This window comes from Rhincodon typus, chromosome 37, assembly GCF_021869965.1.
Source record: "Rhincodon typus isolate 14 chromosome 37, sRhiTyp1.1, whole genome shotgun sequence".
NCBI lineage: Eukaryota > Metazoa > Chordata > Chondrichthyes > Orectolobiformes > Rhincodontidae > Rhincodon > Rhincodon typus.
Window position 1 is genome coordinate 17,128,246 of NC_063368.1, and position 22,803 is coordinate 17,151,048.

At 45.5% G+C, this 22,803-nt stretch overlaps 1 protein-coding gene across 7 annotated transcripts in view; it reads left to right on the forward strand.

The window, feature by feature from the left end:
- LOC109924826 (receptor-type tyrosine-protein phosphatase H-like) overlaps positions 1 to 22,289 on the forward strand; it is an 86,520-nt gene extending 64,231 nt beyond the window's left edge. For all 7 annotated transcript variants that reach the window (XM_048617689.1, XM_048617690.1, XM_048617691.1 and 4 more), the window contains 10 exons: positions 1,723 to 1,816; positions 2,800 to 2,853; positions 3,302 to 3,383; positions 3,694 to 3,784; positions 7,056 to 7,132; positions 9,106 to 9,240; positions 13,065 to 13,187; positions 15,557 to 15,714; positions 17,170 to 17,305; positions 19,382 to 22,289. In XM_048617689.1, coding sequence (XP_048473646.1) covers positions 1,723 to 1,816; positions 2,800 to 2,853; positions 3,302 to 3,383; positions 3,694 to 3,784; positions 7,056 to 7,132; positions 9,106 to 9,240; positions 13,065 to 13,187; positions 15,557 to 15,714; positions 17,170 to 17,305; positions 19,382 to 19,525 — 1,094 coding nt within the window. In that variant the 3' untranslated portion in view covers positions 19,526 to 22,289. The remainder of the gene's footprint in view (positions 1 to 1,722; positions 1,817 to 2,799; positions 2,854 to 3,301; positions 3,384 to 3,693; positions 3,785 to 7,055; positions 7,133 to 9,105; positions 9,241 to 13,064; positions 13,188 to 15,556; positions 15,715 to 17,169; positions 17,306 to 19,381) is intronic.
- Positions 22,290 to 22,803: the final 514 nt, after the last annotated feature.

Sequence of the window (22,803 nt, forward strand, 5' to 3'; positions counted from 1 at the left end):
AGAAAACAGAGTTAACGTTTCGGGTCCGGTGACCCTTCCTCAGGTGCCAGACCTGCTGAGCTTTTCCAGCAACTTTGTTTTTGTTCCTGATTCACAGCATCCGTAGTTCTTTTGGTTTTTATTTAGTATTTCTCCTGTCTCTTTTGAGACCAATGCATTTTTTTAAGAATTCTCGGTAGACCGCTCTCACTATGTTGCCCAATAAGAATCAGCATCTTCAGAGAAGGAGAAGACTAAATTGAGGAGAAAATGGAGAATCAGTGTTTTACAGAAGTCTATCTTCTTCACACTAATGAATCCACTAGACTAACTGTCATAGTCATAAGATTTCCATTCAGTTTTGCAAGCAGAGAGAAACATAGTGTCAATGTCACTGATCCAGTAATCTAGGCTCTCAAGCTAATGCAACGGTCTGGATGATCCAAGGGTTCAAATCCCATCACATCTGGAAATTTGAATTGAATTAAAGAAATCAACTTTTTTTTTAATGTCCTGGAATTGAAAGCTAGTCTCAGCAATGGTGATCATGACAATGCCATTGCCATAAAAACTCAACACCATAGACCCAAAGAGTCATAAAGCATAGAAGCAGACCCTTTGGCCCACCATGTCTATGCCAACCAACAAACACCAATCTACACTAATCCTATTTACCTGCACTTGGTCCATAGCTGACAATACCCCAGCATTTTAAGTGCTCATCCAGACACTTCTTAAATATTGCAAGGGTATCTGCCTTCACCATCTCTCAGGCAGCATGGTCCATATTTCTCCCAACCTCTGGGTAAAAACGTTTCTCAGATAGATTACAAAGAGATCTTGATCAATTTGGTCAATGCGCTAAGGAGTGGCAGATGCAGTTTAATTTTGATAAATATGAGGTATTGCATTTTAATCAAACAAGCAAGAGCAGGACATATATAATTAATGGTACAGCCTTGGGTAGTGTTGTAGAACAGAGAGACCTTGGGGTCCAGGTATATAATTCTTTGAAATTTACATCACATGTAGACAGGGTGGTTAAGACAACATTTAGCACGCTTGCCTTCATTGCTCAGACCTTTGAGTATAGGAGTTGGACATTATGTTGAGGTTGTACAGGATGTTTGTGAAGCCTCTTCTGGAGTACTGTGTCCAGTTCTGGTCATCTTGTTATAGGAAGAATATTATTAAGCTGGAGAGGGTTCAGAAGATACTTAGCAGGATGTTGCTGGGTATGGAAGATTTCAGTTATAAAGAAAGGCTAGGACTTTTTCACTGGAGCATATGAGGTTAAGAGGTGACCTGAGAAAAGTTTATAAAATTATGAGAGGTACAGTAGTGTTAATGGTAGGTGTCTTTACCCTAGGATGGGGTATTTCAAGACGAGGTGCACATTTTTAAGGTGAGAGAAAAGAGATTTAAAAGACATGAGGGGTATTTTTTTTACACAGAGGGTGGTTCGTGTGTGGAATGAACTTCCAAAGGAAGTGGTGGATGAGGGTACAATTACAATGTTTAAAAGACATTTGGATAAGTCCATGAATAGGAAAGATTTGAAGGGATATGGGCCAGGAGCAGGCAGATGGGACTAGTTTAGTTTGGGATTATGGTCGGCATGGACTGGTTTGACTGAAGGGTCTGTTTCTGTGTCGTATGACTCTCTGATTAGCCCTCCTCATCTGCATTTATCAGAATCAATTGCTGTCTGCATGCTAACCGTACGTTTCTTGTTCCGTGCAGCTATTATCATTGGAGCAGTCATAGGCTCTCTCCTGGGCCTGATCCTTATTGGTTTGTTGCTGTTTTTCATCATCACCAAGCGAGTACCATGGGGGTAAGTGTTGCTGCTTGATGGGCACTGAGTGGGAATTTTGTAATGTTAGGGCAGCCAACACAGATCCCGGAGCTGAGCTCACCTTTCTTCCATCAGCAACATCAAGCAGACTGGCAAAGTGGTTTGTGAATCCCCACTCAGAGTAAAAGCCTCCTCTCTCCATTGCCAGCTCGGGTTACCCTGTGTGAATTGGCACTTCGAGACATTTTCCATCCTGTTTCTAACGGATGTGCAGTACCATCCAAAATCAGTTTTGAACTAGCAATAAGCAGGGAGTTGAGTTCAGGGTGACAATGCAGGGCTATTGTGAATGATGTCCTATTGGTGTGCAAGAAGGTCCACTTTCCAGATTTATCACTGGATGAAATGAAGGGAATTTTACCCTAATCCTGACCTATGCGGAGTGTTTGATTGGACAATTTGAAGACATTGAAACTGAGAAAATGGGAGCAGGAGTAGGCTAATCGGCCCCTCAAGCCTGCTCTGCTATTCATTATGATCATGGCTGATCATCCAACTCATTAGCCAGTTCCTGCTTTGCCCTCATATTCTATGATCCCCTTAGCCCCAAATGCTAGATCCAACTCCTCCTTGACATCATACAACGTTTTGGCAGTGACTACTTTCTGTGTTGAAGAATTCAATAGGCTTACCATTATCTGGATGAAGACATTTCTCCTCATCTGAGTCCAAAATGACTTACCCTGTATTCTTAGACTGTGACCCCTGGTGATTGGGAACATCCTTCCTGCATCTATTCTGTCTAACGTTCCAACCACTAGTCTCATGGGCAGAGTGAGGTATTATCTGGCCTGGGAATAATGAGTAGTAAGGAAAGGGAGCAGAAGTAGGCCATTCAGCCTCTCAGTACTGGGATATATTCACATGGGGAATCTGTAAGACCTCCCAGGCCAATCTTTGAATGGTGCAATCTTTGAAAGCACTGCAGATTGGTGATATCTTTCCTTTTCATTTTGTTCTAGGAAAGAAACAAATCGTGACCTTTCACTAATGTCTGCTACCCCTAAAGAATTCAAGTAAGTGGAATTTTCATCTATTCCCAAAGGTTCTGACTATTATCTTAACCCTACCCTAAACTCCAAAGCTTCATCCCCATGGTTACCCATTCTACACCACGTCATGCTTTCTTGGGGTACTTTAAACACATTTGACATGGTGACAAAGTGCATTAATAATCCAGAGGCTAACATCCTGGGGTCATGGGTTCAAATCTCACCGTGGCAGCTGGTGGAACTTAAATGTAATTCATCTGGAAGTGAAAGATAGTCTTGGAATTGCTGCCAGACCTGCTGAGTTTCTCCAGCGATCTCTGTTTCTGATGTAGGGAGTAGGACAAACTGGAAGGTTGATTGAAAGGACTTGGGCAGACTCGATGAGCTGATGGTGTCCTCCTTTGCTGTACTAAAGTAGACTCAGAGTGTCTTAATGGAGTAGTTTTCACCCATGCTCTGTTCTGTTCACCAGACCCGTCCATCTGAGCGAATATGAGAGTTACTTTCAGAGAAAGCATGCTGACGCTGATTTTGGATTTGCAGAGGAATACCAGGTAAGGAAAGAGTGGATCACAGGATAGGTTACTTAATTTTAAATTGAAATGTTTAACGGTGGCGCTGGAAGAAAGTGGCTGTGTGTCCCCAGTGTGTGTGTTCTCCATGTTCCAGTGTATTCCCTGTGTGTGTGCGTGCGTGTGTGTGTGTGTGTGTGTGTGTGTGTTCCCAACGCTGGCAAGTTTGACGTATCATGGCTGAGGACATGGTGAGCAAGGAGTTGATGTAGAGTAAGGTTGAAAGTTGCAGGGAATGTGGATTCTTTAGCCCAGAGACTAACTGATGCTGCCTCTCATTCACAAACTACAGAGTCTGAGCACCGTGGGCATTCATCAACCATTAGAAGCTGCCCTGCTTCAGGACAACAAAGTAAAGAATCGATACACTAATGTCCTGCCATGTAAGTAACAAAAGTGCTTGAAATCAGAAATAAAAACCAGAAATGCTCAGTTGGGTAGGCAGCATCTGTGTGGAGATGCACAGGCACACAAACACACACACATAAATACATACACACGGAAATATACACTCTCATGTACACACACACACATAAACACGGAAACACATACACACAGACACATACATGCATACACACACAGACACACAGACAGATACAGACCCACACGCACACACACAGATACAGACCCATAGACACAGACACACACACACAAACATACACACACACAGACACACTAAGACACACACACACACACGCACGCACACACAGACCCAAAGACACAGACACACACACACAAAAATACACACACACACACACACACAGACACACATTGTGGCTGATCCAGTGAATGCAAATGTTCCAAAAGGAAATGAGAAAAGTTTGGGAAGTCCCTGAAAAGACACAGATGAGTGTAACCAGGATTGGGATGGGGGTGTAGTGGGTAGGGGTTGGATTTCAGCTATGAGGTTCAGTTGGAGAACTGGGGTTGTTGTTGTTATGTTACTGGTGTTGATCGAACAATCATTCACTCCTCTAAGTTCATTTCAGATCACAAAACACACTTGCAGCTGTAAAACAAACAGTGCCATAGAGCCAATATCAAGAATGCTGGAGAAACTCAGCAGGTCTGGCAGCATCTTTGTATGACCCTTCTTCAGAACTGAGTCAGGAGTTGTGACTGGAGACCAGACTGGAAATGTTGACTCTGTTTCTCTCTCCACGGATGCTGTCAGACCTGTTGAGTTTCTCCAGCAATTTCTGATTTTGTTTCAGATTTCTGGATTTCAGATTAAATAACTGTGACACAGGAAAAGGCCATTCAGCCCATCATAGAGAGGCAGTGGTGGAATGGGAATGTCACCGGACTAGTAATCCAGAACCCCAGGTTCACATTCTGGGAATGTGGGTGCGAATCCCACCATGGCAGATGGTGACATTTGAATTCAGTAAAAGTCTGTAACAGAAAGGCAGTTTAGTGGCAATCGTGTAACCATTCTTGATAATTGGAAAAACCCATCTGGTTCGCTAATGCCCTTTAGGGAAGGAAACAACCATCCTTACCTGGTCTGGCCTACATGTGACTCCAGACACACAGCAATGTTGTTGATTCTTAACTGGCCACTGGGCATTTAGGGATGGGCAATAAATGTTGGCCCAGACAACGACGCCCTCATCCCATGAACGAAAAAATAAAGATTTTCGAGCAAGCAGCTGTATTTTGCTTTTATTCAAAAGCAGTAGAGTAATTGTAATCACTGCGTTACCTGCACACTCCCAGTCAGACTCAACCCTATGCAGAATTGCTCCTTAAAGCATCTTATGTCCTTAAAGGTAGTCTCTTAAAGGCAAAGGCACACACACAACAGCTCTCCATGAAGCTAAGGAGATTTGGTAGAGATTTTGATTATGGAATAGGCAAATGATAGTTGTTTGCATTGGTTGACAGTATAAGGATTAGGGGACACAGATTTAAGGATTTGACCAAGAGTTATGAGAGGGAACGTATGGAAGAACACTTTTACCCAGCGAAAAGGCCAACTGAATCTCTGGAAGTTGAGACAATTGATTGTTTCAGTAGGATTGGTAGCTTGAGTGGAGCCACAGGGAGATTGGGATTGACTGGCCCCTGGTCCAGGCACCTGCATGGATTTCCTTTCCACTTATTCTTTCACAGGATGCAGGCATCGCTGGCAAAGCCATCAGTTGTTGCCCATCCCTAATTGCCCTGGAACTGCATGGCTTGCTAGGGCCATTTCAGGGGACAGTAAAGTATCAACTACATTGCTGTTGGTCTGGAGTCACATATAAGCCCAGAGCAAGTAAGGAAGGCTGATTTCCTTCCCTAAAGGACATCAGTGAACCAAACGGATTTTTCCAACTATCAACAATGGCTATACAATTGCTGTCAAACTGTCTCTTAATTACAGAATTAAACAGGTTACTGAATTCAAATGTCACCATCTGCCATGGTAGGATTCACACCCAAACTCCCAGAACATGAATCTGGGGTTCTGGATTACTAGTCCAATGACATTCCCATTACACCACTGCCTCTCTATGATGGGCTGAATGGCCTCCTCCTATTCACAATTACTTTAAGCTGATATTCCTGCGTGCAGAAGATGTGTACTGCACCATTGTGCTTATTGCCGTCTCCTGGTTGGAAGAAAATTTTCTAAAATTATTAATTCTTTTCCTTGGTTGTTTAACAAACCTATTTTTGGCCCTTCCTCATAAGTTAGATAGTTCTTGGTGGTACAGGATTCAATAGATTTTTTTTTCCATTTGTCTTTCTGATAGCTTTGCAGAATGGAAGAGACGGATTGAGTGAGAGATAGCTTGGGCCTTTGTTAATTCCAACAGTCCTACGGTGGGATTTAATTCATTCCAGGATATTGGCATGCATTTCCCTATTGGCTTTACGTAATTGGAACCAGGGCCAGTGGATCTCATTGACTATGGGCTCCCTGATTGGGGTTGTTAACTTGGATCCAATCAGGGAGCCCTGGATCACAGATATAAACAGGAGATTCAGAGAGTCTCCTCACTTTAGGGACTGGCTCTGAGCAAGCTGGTCAGACCTCCATGTACAAACCACGTGTGAATAAATGGTGACTTGGTGATGGATAGTAAGAACTGCCGATGCTGGAGTCAGAGATAACACAGTGTGGAGCAGGCCAGGCTGACATTTCTTTCTGAAGAAGGGACCCGACCTGAAACGTTGGCTTTCCTGCTCCTCTGATGCTGCCTGGCCTGTTGTGTTCCTCCAGCTCCACACTGTGTTATCACTTAGTGACAGATACCAGCTTCTGTGCAATTATTTCAGGCTCAGTTGGCCATTTCCCAGTCAACCACATCGCTGTGTGATCTGGAGTCAAATGTAGTCTGGACCAGGCAAGGTTGGAAGATTTCCCTCTCTAAAGGACATTAGTAAACTGGATGGGCTTTTATGGCGATCAATGATAGTTCCATCAAATAACAAGACTACCTTCACATTCCAAATTTATTCATTAAATTTAAATTCCGTCATGGTGAGATTTGAACCAATGACTTCAGAGCCTGGGCCTAGTAGGTTACTAGCCCAGTGGCATTACTACTATATCACCTTCTGTCCTCTTCTGGTCAGGCTTATCCCCAGAGGAGGCTTTCTGCCTCTCAATATAGATAGTCACTTGGCTCATTCATAACGTTTTCCCTCTCTTGGCATTTTCAGACGATGCATCCCGGGTTAAACTCACTGCTCAGCCAGGAAACAACACTTCAGACTACATCAATGCCAGCTACATGCCGGTAAGTGTTACATATAAGTTGGAAAGGGTTCAGAAGAGATTTACTGGGATGTTGCCTGTTATGGAAGGTTTGAGATATAAAGAATGGCTGGGACTTTTTTCACTGGAGTATAGGAGGTTGAGAGGTTGAGAGATAAGAGGTCCAAAGGTGTGCACGTTAGATGGATTGGCCATGCAAAATTATCTATAGTGTTCAGGGATGTGTAGGTTAGGTGCGTTAGCCATGGAAAATGCAGGGTTACAGGGATAGGGTAGGGGATTGGGTCTGGGTGGGATGCTCTTTGTAGGGCTTGTGTGAACTAATGGGCTGAATGGCCTGTTTCCACACTGCAGGGATTCTCTGGATTCAGTGGACTTTATAGAAGTTTATAAAACCATGAGAGGTATACATAGGGTTAATGGTAGGTGAATTTTCCCTTGGTTGGAGAATTTCAAGATTAGGGGCACATTTTTAAGGTGAGAGGAGAGAGATTTAAAAAAGACATGGGGGCAAATTTTTTACACAAGGTGGTTCGCACATGGGATGTACTTCCAGAGGAAGTGATGGATGCGGGCACAGTTACAATGTTTAAAAGACATTTGGATAAGTACATGATTGGGAAGGCTTTAGAGGGATACGGACCAAGTACAGGCAGATGGGACTAACTAGTTTATAGTTTGAGATTATGGTCAGCATGGAGAGGTTGGACCAAAGGGTCTGTTTCCATGCTTTATGACTCTATGACCCTATGTGAAGGATTAAGAAAGGCTTTTATCAAGGCCTGCACCTGTAACACTGACAACCCTGACCCCAAACACTCACATCAGGAAGATGTAATAGAAAGCACAGTGAATGTAAAGGGCTTGTTGCTGAAGCTAACAGAGACCAGAAAGAGGCACGCTATCAGATCTTTCACCTCTCCCTCACGTTGACAGTTTGTCTAAACAGCTTGTCCCAGTAGTTGGGATGGGTGGCATTAGAACCCAACCACCATTCCTTGACATTTAATGGCATCACCGACACTGCATCCCTCACCACCTACATTCCTGGGGATCAACATCAACCAACAACCTAACTTCACCACTCATGGCAAATATTGTGGCCATGTGTGCAGCTCAAAAGTTGGGATTTTTGAGTCATCACCAGCCCCACAGGTTTTCCCAAAGATTTTGTCCACCATCTACAAGGCATGGGTCAGGCGTGTGATGGAATACTCCCCATTTGCCCTGGATAGGCGTAACGACAGTCAAGAGGCTTGACACCATTCATGTGTTTGGCACCACATCTGCCATCTTCAACAATTACTCCTGTAACCATCGACGGACTATGACAGCAGTGTCTGCTGTGACTTGGAAAGGCAAACCCACCACTTCTACCACCTAGATGGACAAGGGCAGCAGATACAGGAGAACACCACGACCTGCAAGTTCCCCTCTGAGCCACTGACCATCCCTCACTGTCATTGAGTCAAAAGCCTAGCACTTTCTGCGTCACACAATGGGTGTACCTATAGCCCATGGTTCAGAAAGAAAATTGACCATTATAGGAGTAATTGAGAATGCACAGTAAATGTCGGGTTTGCCGATAGAGCCCATTTCCTAAGGATGATCCCCGTTCCGATGAGCCAGAAACTGAATTTTAGGGACTATTATTTGCCTCCTCATATGGATGTCCTCATTTTGCTCAACTGCCCTGTCTGGAATGCATTCTTCTAACTTGTCCACACCTCAGGTGGTCCCATGTCATTGGCACCACAGGGAAGCCTCATTGTCTTCATTCTGTTCAATGCCTTGCCCTGGATGGTTCGTGTTGGCATTGGAGGATTTCTGAGCGGGACATTGTGCATGCCCTCCACTGCGTCCTCACGCCATCCTTTCCCATTATAAATGTCTGGTCCTGATAGTTCAGACGATACTGTTGCCTACATATTTTTTTTTGTCCTATTGTTATTCCGTGGTTTCTGCTCAGGTTTCACTCCTCTTGGCTCTCCACAGGGTTACAGGTCAGACAAGGAGTTCATCGCTGCCCAGGGGCCATTGTCAAGCACACTGGAGGATTTCTGGCAAATGATTTGGGAGCAGAAGACGGGGGTCATTGTGATGCTGACAAACTGCATGGAAGGAGGTCGGGTGGGTCAATGATTCCAGGTTTGGGCCGGACCAGTCTCAAAGCGAAAGGTTGAGGTGTTGGGGGAGTGGTGCGGTGGCTGGTGCGTGAGGTGTTGAACAGCCACTGTCACGGTTTGGGGTCACAGTTCAACGTTGCTCGATTTCACACAGTGAGGTCCCCCGGTCCTCCACACGAGCTGAATGTGAGAGTACAACTGCTGTGGTGACTGGACGTGTGGTTTGCCTGGGACTCTGAAGGGAGGCATTCTCAATGTTCTCAGTGTGTGTACTAGCATTGTAATTAGGAACAGGAGTAGGTCATTCAGCCCCTCTTGCCTACTCCACCATTCAATAAGATCTTGGCTGATCAGTTTGTTGCCTCAACTCCACTTTACTGCCTTCTCCCAATAACTTTACTGGTCCTTATCGAATCAGCTCTACCTTAAATATATTCAATAAGACAGCCTCCACCACTCTCTGTGGAAGAGAATCCCATGACCCTCTGAGAGGCCAGCATTTATTGCCCATCCCTAATTGCCCAGAAGGCAGTTAAGACTCAACCACATGGCTAGGATCTCGAGTCACATGTAGGCCAGACCAGGTAAGGATGGCAGTTTCCTTCCCTAAAGGGCATTAGTGAATCAGATGGGTTTTTCCAACAATTGACAATGGATTCAGGGTCATCATGAGCTTCTTAAATGCCTTAATTCACCAGAATGTCTGATATGAAAAATCTAAGCTACACAGAGAGACTGGGTTTGTTTTCCTTGGAGCAGAGGAGGGATCTGGTGGAACTATACAATAGACCCAAACCTTCCATGGTGGGATTTGAACACAGGACCCAGATCAATACCTGGGTCTCTGGATTAACAGTCAAGCAACAGTACCACTAGGCTATTGCCTCCCCTGTCATGGTGACAGGATCTGGGGTGTGGGGCTGGGGAAAGGACTTGGAAGGAGGTTTTCGGGGTCTGATTATTTTGACAGTCTCCTTTGGATTCTGGGTCATATTGGTGCATGCCTCCCAGCAAAGTAGTGACAAAGTCTCGATGTTAGGTCCCGATCCTTTGAGATCCTACACTGTTCTGCCCACAAGGTATCAGATTGGGGTGTGCTTATAGCACACTTCGGCAAGAACCCTTCCAGATCCCTTCAGTCTCATACACAACGGGAGGATTCCATTAGATGTCATGCCAGATTGCAGAGCCAGAGCCTCATTCTCCCACTCACCTGGATGACAAATTGAAATGTTGTACCAGCAAAGCACTCGAGTCACAGAGAGTATCAGAGATTTTCAGTGTGGAGGATCTCAAAGAGAGCTCACTCCCCAATTTCTCCACAAGACTTGTGTGTTGCACTCCTATACCAATTACTAGGAAATTTCCAAGGGTGGTAATAAAAATGTGTGGGAAAATGATTGGAAAACTGTGGGGTGGGGTGGGGGGTCACTTTATTCAAAGGCAGCTGGAACATAGAACATAGAACATAGAACATTACAGCGCAGTACAGGCCCTTCGGCCCTCGATGTTGCGCCGACCTGTGAAACCAATCTGAAGCCCATCTAACCTAAACTATTCCATTATCATCCATATGTTCATCCAATGACCATTTAAATGCCCTTAAAGTGGGCGAGTCGACTATTTTTGCAGGCAGGGCATTCCATGCCCTTACTACTCTCTGAGTAAAGAACCTACCTCTGACATCTGTCCTATATCTATCACCCCTCAATTTAAAGCTATGTCCCCTCATGCTAGCCATCACCATCCGAGGAAAAAGGCTCCCACTGTCCGCCCTATCTAATCCTCTGATCATCTTGTATGTCTCTATCAAGTCACCTCTTAACCTTCTTCTCTCTAACGAAAACAGCCTCAAAACCCTCAGCCTTTCCTCATAAGACCTTCCCTCCATACCAGGCGACATCCTGGTAAATCTCCTCTGCACCCTTTCCAATGCTTCCACATCCTTCCTATAATGCGCTGACCAGAACTGTACGCAATACTCCAAGTGCGGCCGCACCAGAGTTTTGTACAGCTGCAACATGACCTCATGGCTCCGAAACTCAATCCCTCTACCAATAAAACCTAACATACTGTACGCCTTCTTAACAACGCTATCAACCTGGGTGGCAACTTTCAGTGATCTATGCACATGGACACCGAGATCTTTCTGCTCATCCACACTACCAAGAATCTTACCATTAGCCCAGTACTCTGTATTCCTGTTACTCCTTCCAAAGTGAATCACCTCACACTTTTCCGCATTAAACTCCATTTGCCACCTCTCAGCCCAGCTCTGCAGCTTATCTATGTCCCTCTGTAACCTGCAACATCCTTCCGCACTATCCACAACTCCACCGACTTTGGTGTCATCCGCAAATTTACTAACCCATCCTTCTACGCCCTCATCCAGGTCATTTATAAAAATGACAAACAGCAGTGGCCCCAAAACAGATCCTTGAGGTACACCACTAGTAACTGAACTCCAGGATGAACATTTCCCATCAACCACCACCCTCTGTCTTCCTACAGCTAGCCAATTTCTGATCCAAACCGCTAAATCACCCTCAATCCCATGCCTCCGTATTTTCTGCAATAGCCTACCATGGGGAACCTTATCAAATGCTTTACTGAAATCCAAATACACCACATCAACCGCTTTACCCTCATCCACCTGTTTGGTCACCTTCTCGAAGAACTCAATAAGGTTTGTGAGGCACGACCTACCCTTCACAAAACCGTGTTGACTATCCCTAATCAAATTCTTCCTTTCTAGATGATTATAAATCCTATCTCTTATAATCCTTTCCAACACTTTACCCACAACCGAAGTAAGGCTCACTGGTCTATAATTACCAGGGTTGTCTCTACTCCCCTTCTTGAACAAGGGGACAACATTTGCTAGTCTCCAGTCTTCTGGCACTATTCCTGAAGACAATGACGACATAGCACTATTCCTGAAGGTGACCTGATACAGGTATCTAAAAGAACAAAAGGTTTGGATAGAGTGGATACAGAGACAATGTTTCCTCTGGTAGGGAAAAGACGAACTGCTGATCGTTAATTTCAGTCACCAAGAAATCCATCTGGAAATTCTAAAGAAACCTCTTCAGCCAGAGAGCGTTGAGAATATAGATCTCACAAAGATAAAGCATTCTATCTGGATGCATCATGGCTTGGTACGGCAACTGTTCTGCCCAGGTCCACAAGAAACTAGCGAGTTGTGAACACAGCCCAGACCATCACACAAACCAACCTTCCATCCATTGACTCCATCTATATTTCTCACTGTATTGGGAAGGCAGCCAACATCATCAAAGACCCCTCCCACCCCGGTTATAATCACTTCCAACCTCTTCCATTGAGTAGATGATACAAAAGTTTAAATACACATACCAACAGATTCAAGAACAGCTTCTTCCCCGCTGTTATTAGACTTCTGAATGGACCTCTCAAATTTTAAACTGAATGCTGATCTCACTCTTTGTGCACCTTCTCTGCAGCCACAACATTGTATTCCTCACTCTGTTCTATTCCCCTAATGCACTTTGTATGGTATGATCTACCTGTACTGCACACAAAACAAAACTTTTCACTGTACCTAAGTACATGTGACAATAATAAATCAAAGCAAATCAAATCAATGCAGCTAAGGGCAAGCAAATGAAGGAGAAGAGTCTAGAGGATGATTAAATTTAGATGAGAGATCGGAGGAAGCATAAGTAGAATGTAAACACTTGAACAGACTGGTCACGTCGAATGGCCTGTTTCTGTATTGGGTATTCTACATAATCCTGTATAATTATTTTTGATGAGTCCCTCTCAAATGTGTTTTCTTTTTGGTTCCAGGTCAAATGTGAACGCTATTGGCCACTGGATTACACACCCTGTACCTATGGAAACATCGCAGTTACTGTCTCCTCAGAGACCATTCTCAGCGACTGGACCATCAGAGACTTCAGTATCAAACAGGTTGGAGGCTGGAGGAATATTAAAAGGTTCTAGAAAGACCATGGTGGTTGCATATTTTATTTGGTAACCATTGTCTTCAATAATAGTGGCAACACAATACAGATGTCAGTCAATGACAATGAGCTATAAGCAGCACATGGCTGAGTGGTTAGCACTGCTGCCTCACAGCATCAGGGACCTGGGTTGCTGATATTCCTGGGATTTGGCTCTGGCTTTGGACATGGGAAATGCCGGGTTACAGGGATAGGGTAGCGTGCTGTTCGAAGGGGCATTGTGGACTCGATGGGCCAAATGGTCTGCTTTCACTCTCTAGGGATTCTATGATTCCTTGGATTCTATGAAATAACCATCGCTGAATCCCCCACTATTACTAACCCCTAGGGGTTACCATTGACCAGAAACTGAACTGGACACATCATTGAAAAACAGTGGCTACAAGAACAGATCAGAGGCTAGGAATCCTGCAGTGAGTAACTCACTCACTAACTCCCCAGAACCCGTCCACCATCTATAAGGCACAAGTCAGGAGTATGGTGGAATACTCACCACTTGCCTGGATGGGCGTAGCTCCCACAACACACAAGAAGCTCAACACCATCCAGGACAAAGCAGCCCGCTTGACTGGCACCACATCCACCACCTTCACCATTCACTTTTCTGCCACTGATGCACGGAGGCAGAAATATGTGCCATCTACACTATGTACTGCAACAAATCACCACAACTCTGCTCTGAGGACTAGGTGTCTCCCTTTTTTGTTCCCCAGAATATGCCCCTGGTATTTTGTTTTACTGAGGCATGTCTCCCTCAATTTGTCACCTAGTGTTGTGCTTGTCAGGAAATGTTGGACTGTCTCTTTTGCACTTACTAATGTATTCTATTGCCCCTCTGGTTCCCAACTTCATTGCTCAGATCATTGAGTATAGGAGTTGGGGCATCATGTTGCCATTGTACAGGACATTGGTGAGGCCACTTTCGGATTACTGTGTATAGACCTAGTCGCTCAGCGATAGGGAGGATGTGATTAAATTGGAAAGGATGCAAAAAGATTTACAACTACGTTACTTGTTCTGGAAGGGTGGGCAAGTGGGACTAGTTTAGTTTGGGAAACTTGGTCGGCATGGACAAGTTGGACCAAAGGGTCTGTTTCCGTGCTGTATGACCCTATAACTCCTTTGGAAACACTTTCCAACTCCCAACCTCCGCCAGGTCAAAGGAGACCACCACTCTGTGTAAGTTCCTCACCGAGCCACTCACTATCCTGACTTGGAAATCTATCACCGTTCCTTCGTTGTCACTAGGTCAAAGTCTTGAAACTCCCTCCCTAGTAGGAACAGAAATTCCCAAAATGGCACTTGATCTCCAAGGAACAATTTCTCAGCAGAGATGATTGAAACTAGGGTTGTATTTTCTGATGTGAATCTAAAAGGTTAAGAGGTGATTTGTCTGACGTTTTCAAGAATTTAAGGAACACATAAGGCTGAAGAGAGAGGGAGAGAGAGAGACAGAGAGAGAGGGAGAAGGAGAGAAAGGGAGAGAGAGAGAAAGAAAGAGGGAGAGAGAGAGACAGGTGGGGGAGAGAGAGAGTGTGGGGGTGGAGAGAGAGAGAGGGAGAGAGAGAGGGAGATAAGTTGAAGAATAGAAGCAGAGTAGGGGCAGAGTCTAAGAATTAGAGCCAGACGTTTCAGTAGTGAGGTTGGGAAACATGTCTATAGACAAATGATGGATGGATTTTGGAACTTGCTTCTGCAAATCATAGAATCCCTACAGTATGGAAGCAGGCTACTTGGCCCATCAAGTCCATACTGACTCTCAGAACAGCAACAACCACCACCCCCCCACCCAACCCTTTCCTTGTAACCCTGCCTTTCCCATGGCTAATCAATCTAGCCTACACATCTTTGGATTGTGGGACAAAACTGGAGCAAAACCACACAAACACAGGGAAAATGTGCAAACTCCACACAGACAATTACCTGAGGGTGGAATTGAACCCGGGTTCCTGGAGCTATGAGGCAGCAGTGCTAACCACTGAGCCACCGTGCCACCCCAAGTGGTGGTCAAGACAAGATCAATTGTTCATTCTGATTGAGGCTTTTATTTAAAGATAAGGGGCAAATGAGAGGGGTATATGGAGTTATATCAGAGATCAGCGGAATTTCATTAAATAATGGACCTTGGATTGAGGATAGGGACTGGGTTTAACCATTTTCCACACAGTGGAAAATCCCAGCAGAGGTTCTTGGGTTTGCTACAGGTCTGGGATGTCCATTGGAGTGAGGAAAGGGATGAGCAGTTCCCAGTAGAGCTCTGGGAGAAAAGGAAGCTGCAAAAGGAAAGGAGACTCACCCTCTGCTTTCTCCGGATAGACTGGATCTTCGGAGATACGCTCAGTCTCACATTTCCACTTCACTGCCTGGCCAGATCATGGAGTTCCCAAAACAACAGAGGAACTGATAGCCTTCCACAAAGTACTTCGGGATCACCTGAACAGGAAAAACCAAGGTTTTCCGATTGTACACTGCAGGTAAATACGTACTGTGACTGGATCTCTCTGCTCTGCCTTAAGTCAATAGCTGTACTCTCTCGACTTCTCAAAAACACCCAACTGTTGTGTATGCAGTTTACATGGACTAGTTAGAATAGCACAGATTGGCTTAATGTCAGTGGGAGGGAGCTGGAATAATGTGTTACAGTCAGTAACATGGAGCTGAGGGAGAGAGATGGCTAACTGAGTGAAAGTGGGAGGGAGCTGGAATAATGTGTTACAGTCAGTAACACAGAACAGTAAAATAGAGAAAAGGGTTCGCATATAAATATGTGAATAACAAGCAATGTCAGTGGTGATGTGATAGATGATGGAGAGACTCTGAAGCGAGAAGTGGCATTTTTGAGCTTGTGCTAAATCTGTGCATTGTTATAAGAACGTGAATAAGACTTTCAGTGCAGACAGCCCTCTTAAGTTATTGGGTAGTCAACTTCCTCCAGGACCAATCCCAGAATAATAGATGGTGGCAGTGGTAGGAACTGTTTCTGGTTTATCCTCGTTGGAACTCACCTCCCGAGCTGTTTTATCATTTATTAAAGACCCCATCTGGTTCACTAATGGCCTTTAAGGAAGGAAATCTGCCATCCTTACCTGGTCTGGCCTACATGTGACTCCAGACCCACAGCAATGTGATGGAGTCTGAGATGCTGTAGCAAGCCACTGCATTCAAGAGTAGTTAGAGAAAGGCAATAAATGTTGGCTCTGCCAGTGATTCTCACATTTCATATAATATTGAAGAAAGGAAAATCTCTAGAGGGAGAAACGTTAGTGAGTGACCATGTTTGACTATAGAACATAATTAGGCCACTTGGCTCTTCAAGCCTGTTCCTCCATTCAATAAGATCGTGGTTGACCTGATTTTAACCTCAACTCCACATTCCTTTTCCTCCCTAACAGCTCAGTGGTTGCAACCATAGCTCACAATCTGCAGTCACTAAAGAAGGTGGCTCACATCCACTCACTGCCTTTTCAAGAGTAATTAGGGATGGACAATGAACGCGGGTCGAGCTAGTGATGATTATATCCCCAGAAAGGATAGAGCAACAGGGTAACGTTTGGCTGAAGGGGCCACAGAGCTAAAAGCCAGAGCTGCAGCTGCTGCAAGAATCTATCTACCTCTGTCTTAAAAATATTTGTCGATTCTGCGTCCACTGCCTTTTGAGGAAGGGAATTCCAAAGACTCACAACCCTCTGAGGGAAAAGAAACTGGATTAGCATTGAAAGAGACACAGTCAGTAACACAGGGCTGTAACTGGGGAGATCGATTACTCAGTGAAGGTGTGACAGAGCTGATTGCTATTAAAGATGCAGATGAATGCTTCATTTCATCAGAATTCTTGGTAGCGGGCTGTGTTTTGGGGGAGCTCAGAGGGGGGAAAGCCTGACTAATTAGTTTCAATGTCTGCTGTAACCCGATCTTGGTTGTAACCACAGTGCTGGAGTCGGGCGGACAGGTACTTTAATCGCATTGGATTACCTACTTCAGCAAATGGAACAGGAAGATCTGGTCGATGTTTATGGGATTGTCCGCAAAATGAGGCAGAACCGGCCTCTGATGGTCCAGACAGAGGTACGACATGTTTCCTCTTGCTTTTGCTGGGAATTTATTTGCTGTAACTCAAGAGCGGCTTCACCTCCCGCATCTGGATGGGATGCTCTTCAGTGGATTTGATGGGCTGAAAGGCCTGCTTCCACACTGTAGGGGTTCTGTTATAAACAGCGTGGCTGCACGAGCAGGTCAGAGGCTGGGAATCGTTCAGTAAGTAGCTCACTTCCTGACCCCCCAAAGCCTGTCCCACCACCGACAAGGCACAAGTCAGGAGTGTGATGGAATACTCCCCACTTGTCTGGATCGGTGCGGCTCCAACAAAGCTCAAGAAGCTTGACACCATCCAGGACAAAGCAGATTTATTGATGGATTTCACTCACCATCTCCAACACTCAGCCACTCCACCACTGATGCCCAATGGCAGCTGTGTGTACCATCTTGCAAGATATACCAAGAGTCATTTGATGGTCCCTTCCAAAAATGCCACCTTTACCACCTACAAAGATAAAAGCAGCAAATGCAGGGGAACACCCACTGCCTGCAAGTTCCCCTCTATGCCACTCAACAGTCTTCACTGTTGCTGGGTCAAAAAATCCAAGAACTTCCTCCCTAACAGCACAGTGGTTGCAACCATAGCTCACGACCTGCTGTCACTCAAGAAGGTGGCCTTTTCAAGCGCAATTAGGGATGGGTAATGAATGCTGGTCTAGCCAATGATGCTCATATCCTCAGAAAGGATAGAGCAAAAGGGTAATGTTTGGCTGAAGAGGCCACAGAGCTAAAAGCCAGAGCTGGAGCTGCTGCAAGTTTGAAGCGAGGGAAGTGGTTAGTCCATGAGGAAGGCTCAGAATTGGGCACTGAGCTTCCGTACAAGAATGAGGAAGGTTACAGCCGCACATCCATCACCCTTCCTCATTTGTTCAAACTCCACAGGCTCATGGAAAATGCTCCCGTCATAACACTGAGTGCTCAGAACTCCAACAGAATGTGACCAGGGGGTGCTCCCTACAGTGAGACTCTCCGATTCAGACTGAACTCAGCCCATCACTGGTGACTGAACTCGGTCTCCCCCCATGCTGCTCCGAAGAGTCTGTGTACGAAATGAGCTTGCATTTCTGAGCTTCTTCTCTGTTTGACACGGAGAATCGAACGCCAATTTATCCAAGAGATCAGGAGGCCAGTGATTGTGGGGAAAAGTAAATGTCATTCGGAGGCACTTTGTGATTAAAGGGAGTTTTACTCAGTATCCAACCCCGTGCTGTCCCTGTCCTGGGATGGGGACAGTGTAAAGGGAGCTTTACTTAGTATCCAACCCCGTGCCATCCCTGTCCAGGGAATGTCTGATGGGGACAGTGTAGAGCGATCTTTACTCAGTATCCAACCCCGTGCTGTCCCTGTCCTGGGAGTGTATGATGGGGTCAGTGTAGTGGGAGCTTTACTCTGTATCTAACCCCGTGCTGTCCCTGTCCTGGGAGTGTTTGATGGGGGCAGTGTAGAGGGAGCTTTATTTAGTATCCAACCCTGTACCGTCCCTGTCCTGAGAGTGTTTGATGGTGACGATGTAAAGGGAGTTTTACTCAGTATCTAACCCCGTGCTGTCCCTGTCCTGGGAGTGTTTGATGGGGGTAGTGTAGAGGGAGCTTTATTTAGTATCCAACCCTGTACCGTCTCTGTCCTGAGAGTGTTTGATGGTGACGATGTAAAGGGAGTTTTACTCAGTATCTAACCCCGTGGTGTCCCTGTCCTGGGAGTGTTTGATGGAGATGGTGTAGAGAGAGTTTTTCCCTGTATTTAACAGCATGCTGTCCCTGTCCTGTGTCCTCATTTCAGTGCTGTGGAGGTGCCAGTGTTGGACTGGGATGGACAAAATCTGAAGTCACGCAACACCAGGTTATAGTCCAACAGTCTTACTTCATGTGACAAAGGAGCAGTGCTCTGAACGCTTATGAGTTCCAATAAACCCTGTTCAGCTATAACCTGGTGTCACGTGACTTCTGACTCATTTCGATAACCACATTTACCTTGAATGAAAATGTTTTAGTGTTATTGTGAGGAGTATAATCTTTTCATCTCTGTTTTCCATTTGCCGGTGTTTAGCTCCAGTACATCTTCCTGCATCAGTGTATGTTGGATACAATCCAAATGAAGAGGGAGCCTGAAGAAGCCATTTACGAGAATCAGCGGGACCTTATCTATGAAAATGTTAGTGCCATCCATGCTACAGAGTCACATGTCATTTAATTAGTTAGAACACCGTTCCTTGCTGCCATGTTACTATGGTACTGCAATGAAATGTGCCTCGAACCCCGTGTATGTGCCTTTATTCTATACCCCTCACACTGGGGTCCCCCGAAGGCTGTGGCTCAAATGAATCCAGTCTTGCCAATGGACTATGAATCTTTTGTAATCACTTGTACATCATTGATTCATGCCACTGTTTGTATCTCCATGTCAAAGTGCCTCTTTTTCTGAAAATTAAAATTCTCCGTGTATCCCACTGTCTCTCCGTGTATCCCACCATCTCTGTGTTACTTCCTCTGTCTCTATGTGACCCTCACTGTTTCTACATTGTTCCCACTGTTGCTCTTCACACTGTCTCCCTGTGCCCCTCTCTCTCCCTCTGTGTAGCTCTGTCTCTCCATGCCTCCCTCTATCTCTCTGTAGCTCCCTGTCTCTCTGTGTCTCCATCTGTCTCTATGTCTCCCTTTGTCTCTCCGTGTCTCCCTCTGTCTCTCTGTGGCTATCTCTCTCTCTCTGTGATCCCCTCTGTCTCTCTGTGTCTCCATCTGTCTCTCCATGTCTCTCTCTGTGGCTCCATCTGTCTCTCCATGTCTCCCTCTCTCTCTCTGACTCTCTCTCTGTGACTCCATCTGTCTCTACCTGGCTCCCGCTTGTCTCTGTGTGTCCCTCTGTCTCTGTGTAGCCCCCTCTGTCTCTCTGTGGCCCCTGTCTCTCCATTTCTCTCCCTATCTCTCTGTGTCTCCCTCTGTCTCTCCGTGTCTCCCTCTGTCTCTGTGTGGCTCCCTCTGTGTCTCCGTGTCTCCCTCTGACTCTGTGTGGCTCCCTCTGTTTTTCCGTGTCTCCCTCTGTCTCTCCATGTCTCCCTCTGTCTCTCCATTTCTCTCTCTATCTCTCCGTGTCTCCCTCTGTCTCTGTGTGTCTCCTTCTGCCTCTCTTTGCCCATACATCCAGCAGATATTTATATTGCTATCCTGTACATTCCAATGGTTGTTTAGAAAGAGTTTGTGCTGGCATGATTCCAGTTGTATCCTCACAGGGAAAGCAGCCTATTGATGTTCACAATAGCACTTTACGTCACTTTACTGGGATTGCAGGATCTGTGAATAACCCCGCTGTTTACAACAGAGGCTCCAGACAAACATTCACCCCCAAACCAGTCTCCCTCACCCACAGTCAGGCAACCAGTTTCCTTGGTTGACCGAGAGGGTAAACGAGAGAGGCCTAAGGTAGGAGTTGGGTGGACTGACCCATGTTCAAATGTCTGAAGATCGAGATGAAGGAAGGGAGTTTAGATCCTAAAACAAGCAAAGAACATAACCTGAGCAACCCCTCAAGAAGCCTTCATATTAAACAGTGAGACTGTTCCATAACATCATGGGGATTTCATTGGTGCTGGAGCTGATTTATGTTTTGGTAACTAACTTTGTTGTGAATTACCCAGCGAAGGTTGAAGGTTTTGGGCATGAGGTATGTGGTAACAGTAAGGAGGAACATTATTGGCTAATGAATAATGAACCAGGAATCACTGCTTACAGGAGAAGTAAAGGTGGAGACAATGAAGATTTCAAAAAGGGAAACTGAATGGGTACTTGAGAGAAATTAAATTTGCAGTGTGCCAAGGACAGAGCGGGCACATTGGGACTAACTGATAGGCTCTGGAGAGAGCTGGCATGCATTCACAGGGCTGAATGGCCTCCTCCTGTGCATGGCAGGGGTTCTGTGAGGTCCTGGCCAAAATATTAGATGCATTGTGAGAAAGGTTGCTGATTCGTTAAAGTCTGTTTTACATTGCGAAATCAAGATGAAATTTACCCTCACTATCCCTTTATTGTTCCTCACTATCCCTTTATTGTTCCTCACTATCCCTTCATCGTCCCCTCATTATTACCCCACTCCCTGTCCCCTCACTGTCTCTCCACTGTTCCCCATTCCCCCCCAGCTATCCCTGTATTGTGCCCTCAATGGTACCTAATAAAACTCAGGCATCACACTGTGCTAGACTGGACTGACTGCACTGGCACTTGACTGCACTGGCACTGCACTGGACTGTACTGTACTGTACTGTACTGCACTGGACTGCACTGGACTGTACTGCACTGGACTGGACTGGACTGTACTGTACTACACTGGACTGAACTGGACTGTATTGTACTGGACTGGAATGAACTGGACTGGACTGGACTATACTGGACTGCACTGCACTGGACTGGACTAGAATCAGCCTGCACCAGACTGTGGGAAATGAAAGGCCTGTTACCCTGGGGTCTCCCTGAGGTTGGGTGAGGACGGAAAGATCACACGCCCTCAGGATCCACATTGAAAATCTCCATGGCAGCCTTCCTTCACACTGCAATGAACTGTTTAGATTTTAGGACTAATTCTGTTTGAGTGCCTCTTATAAAAGAAGGCTCTGACCAAGAGACATCTCCAAGGCCTGGAAAACTCTCACAGGTTCATCGGCCCAACTGTACCAAGCATGCTCGCCTCCCCAAAAACCACCGCAACATGACACAGGTCCACATGTTAGAATGTAAGAATGGTATAATTTTTGTACAACTCTTTCTAATTCTGATATTTTATTGGTGGAAATAAATTTGGAAGATAAGAGGTGTTGCCTCACACCCACCAACCATCAATACAACCGTAAGTGCCTGGTGCCAACCACATCCGACACCATCGCACTGTTGGTGAGGCTACACCCACATCTGTTCTCTTCCAGTTTATGACTGTACAAAGCAATAAAGAATAAGTTTATTTGTTGTAATAATTTGTGCCTGTCAGTTACTTAAGTGGACAGACCACACAGGGAACTGACCGTGAGAGAATGCCTGTGCTTATGACAGTGACTATGAGGGTGATTGGGAGAGAGTAGATGTGTTGGAGTGAGGAGTGGATATGTGTAGGGGTGGGTGTGCGTCTACAATTATTTCTGTAGCAGTTTCAATTCTCCAATCCTATTTCCAACCAACCCATTGCATCTGAACGCTGCTCCCACCCTGACTGGGTGGACCATGGTCAATGTCCCTTTGCTCAATGTCTGTGGCTCCATACCTCGCTGTCCTTCCATAATAATGCCTTCAATCTCTCTTCTCGGTGCCTGCCCAGTGATCAATTCCCCCACTGCTAATGCCCCATCTGCCCAATTACACCCCTTCTCAATGCCCATCTTCTTGACATACCCTCCTGCTCGATGCTGTCTGCTCAACCACCCCCCTTGCTCCCCAACCTTGCTGGATGCTCCTCATCTCAATGACCTGCTCCTCAATGCCCTCCTGTGA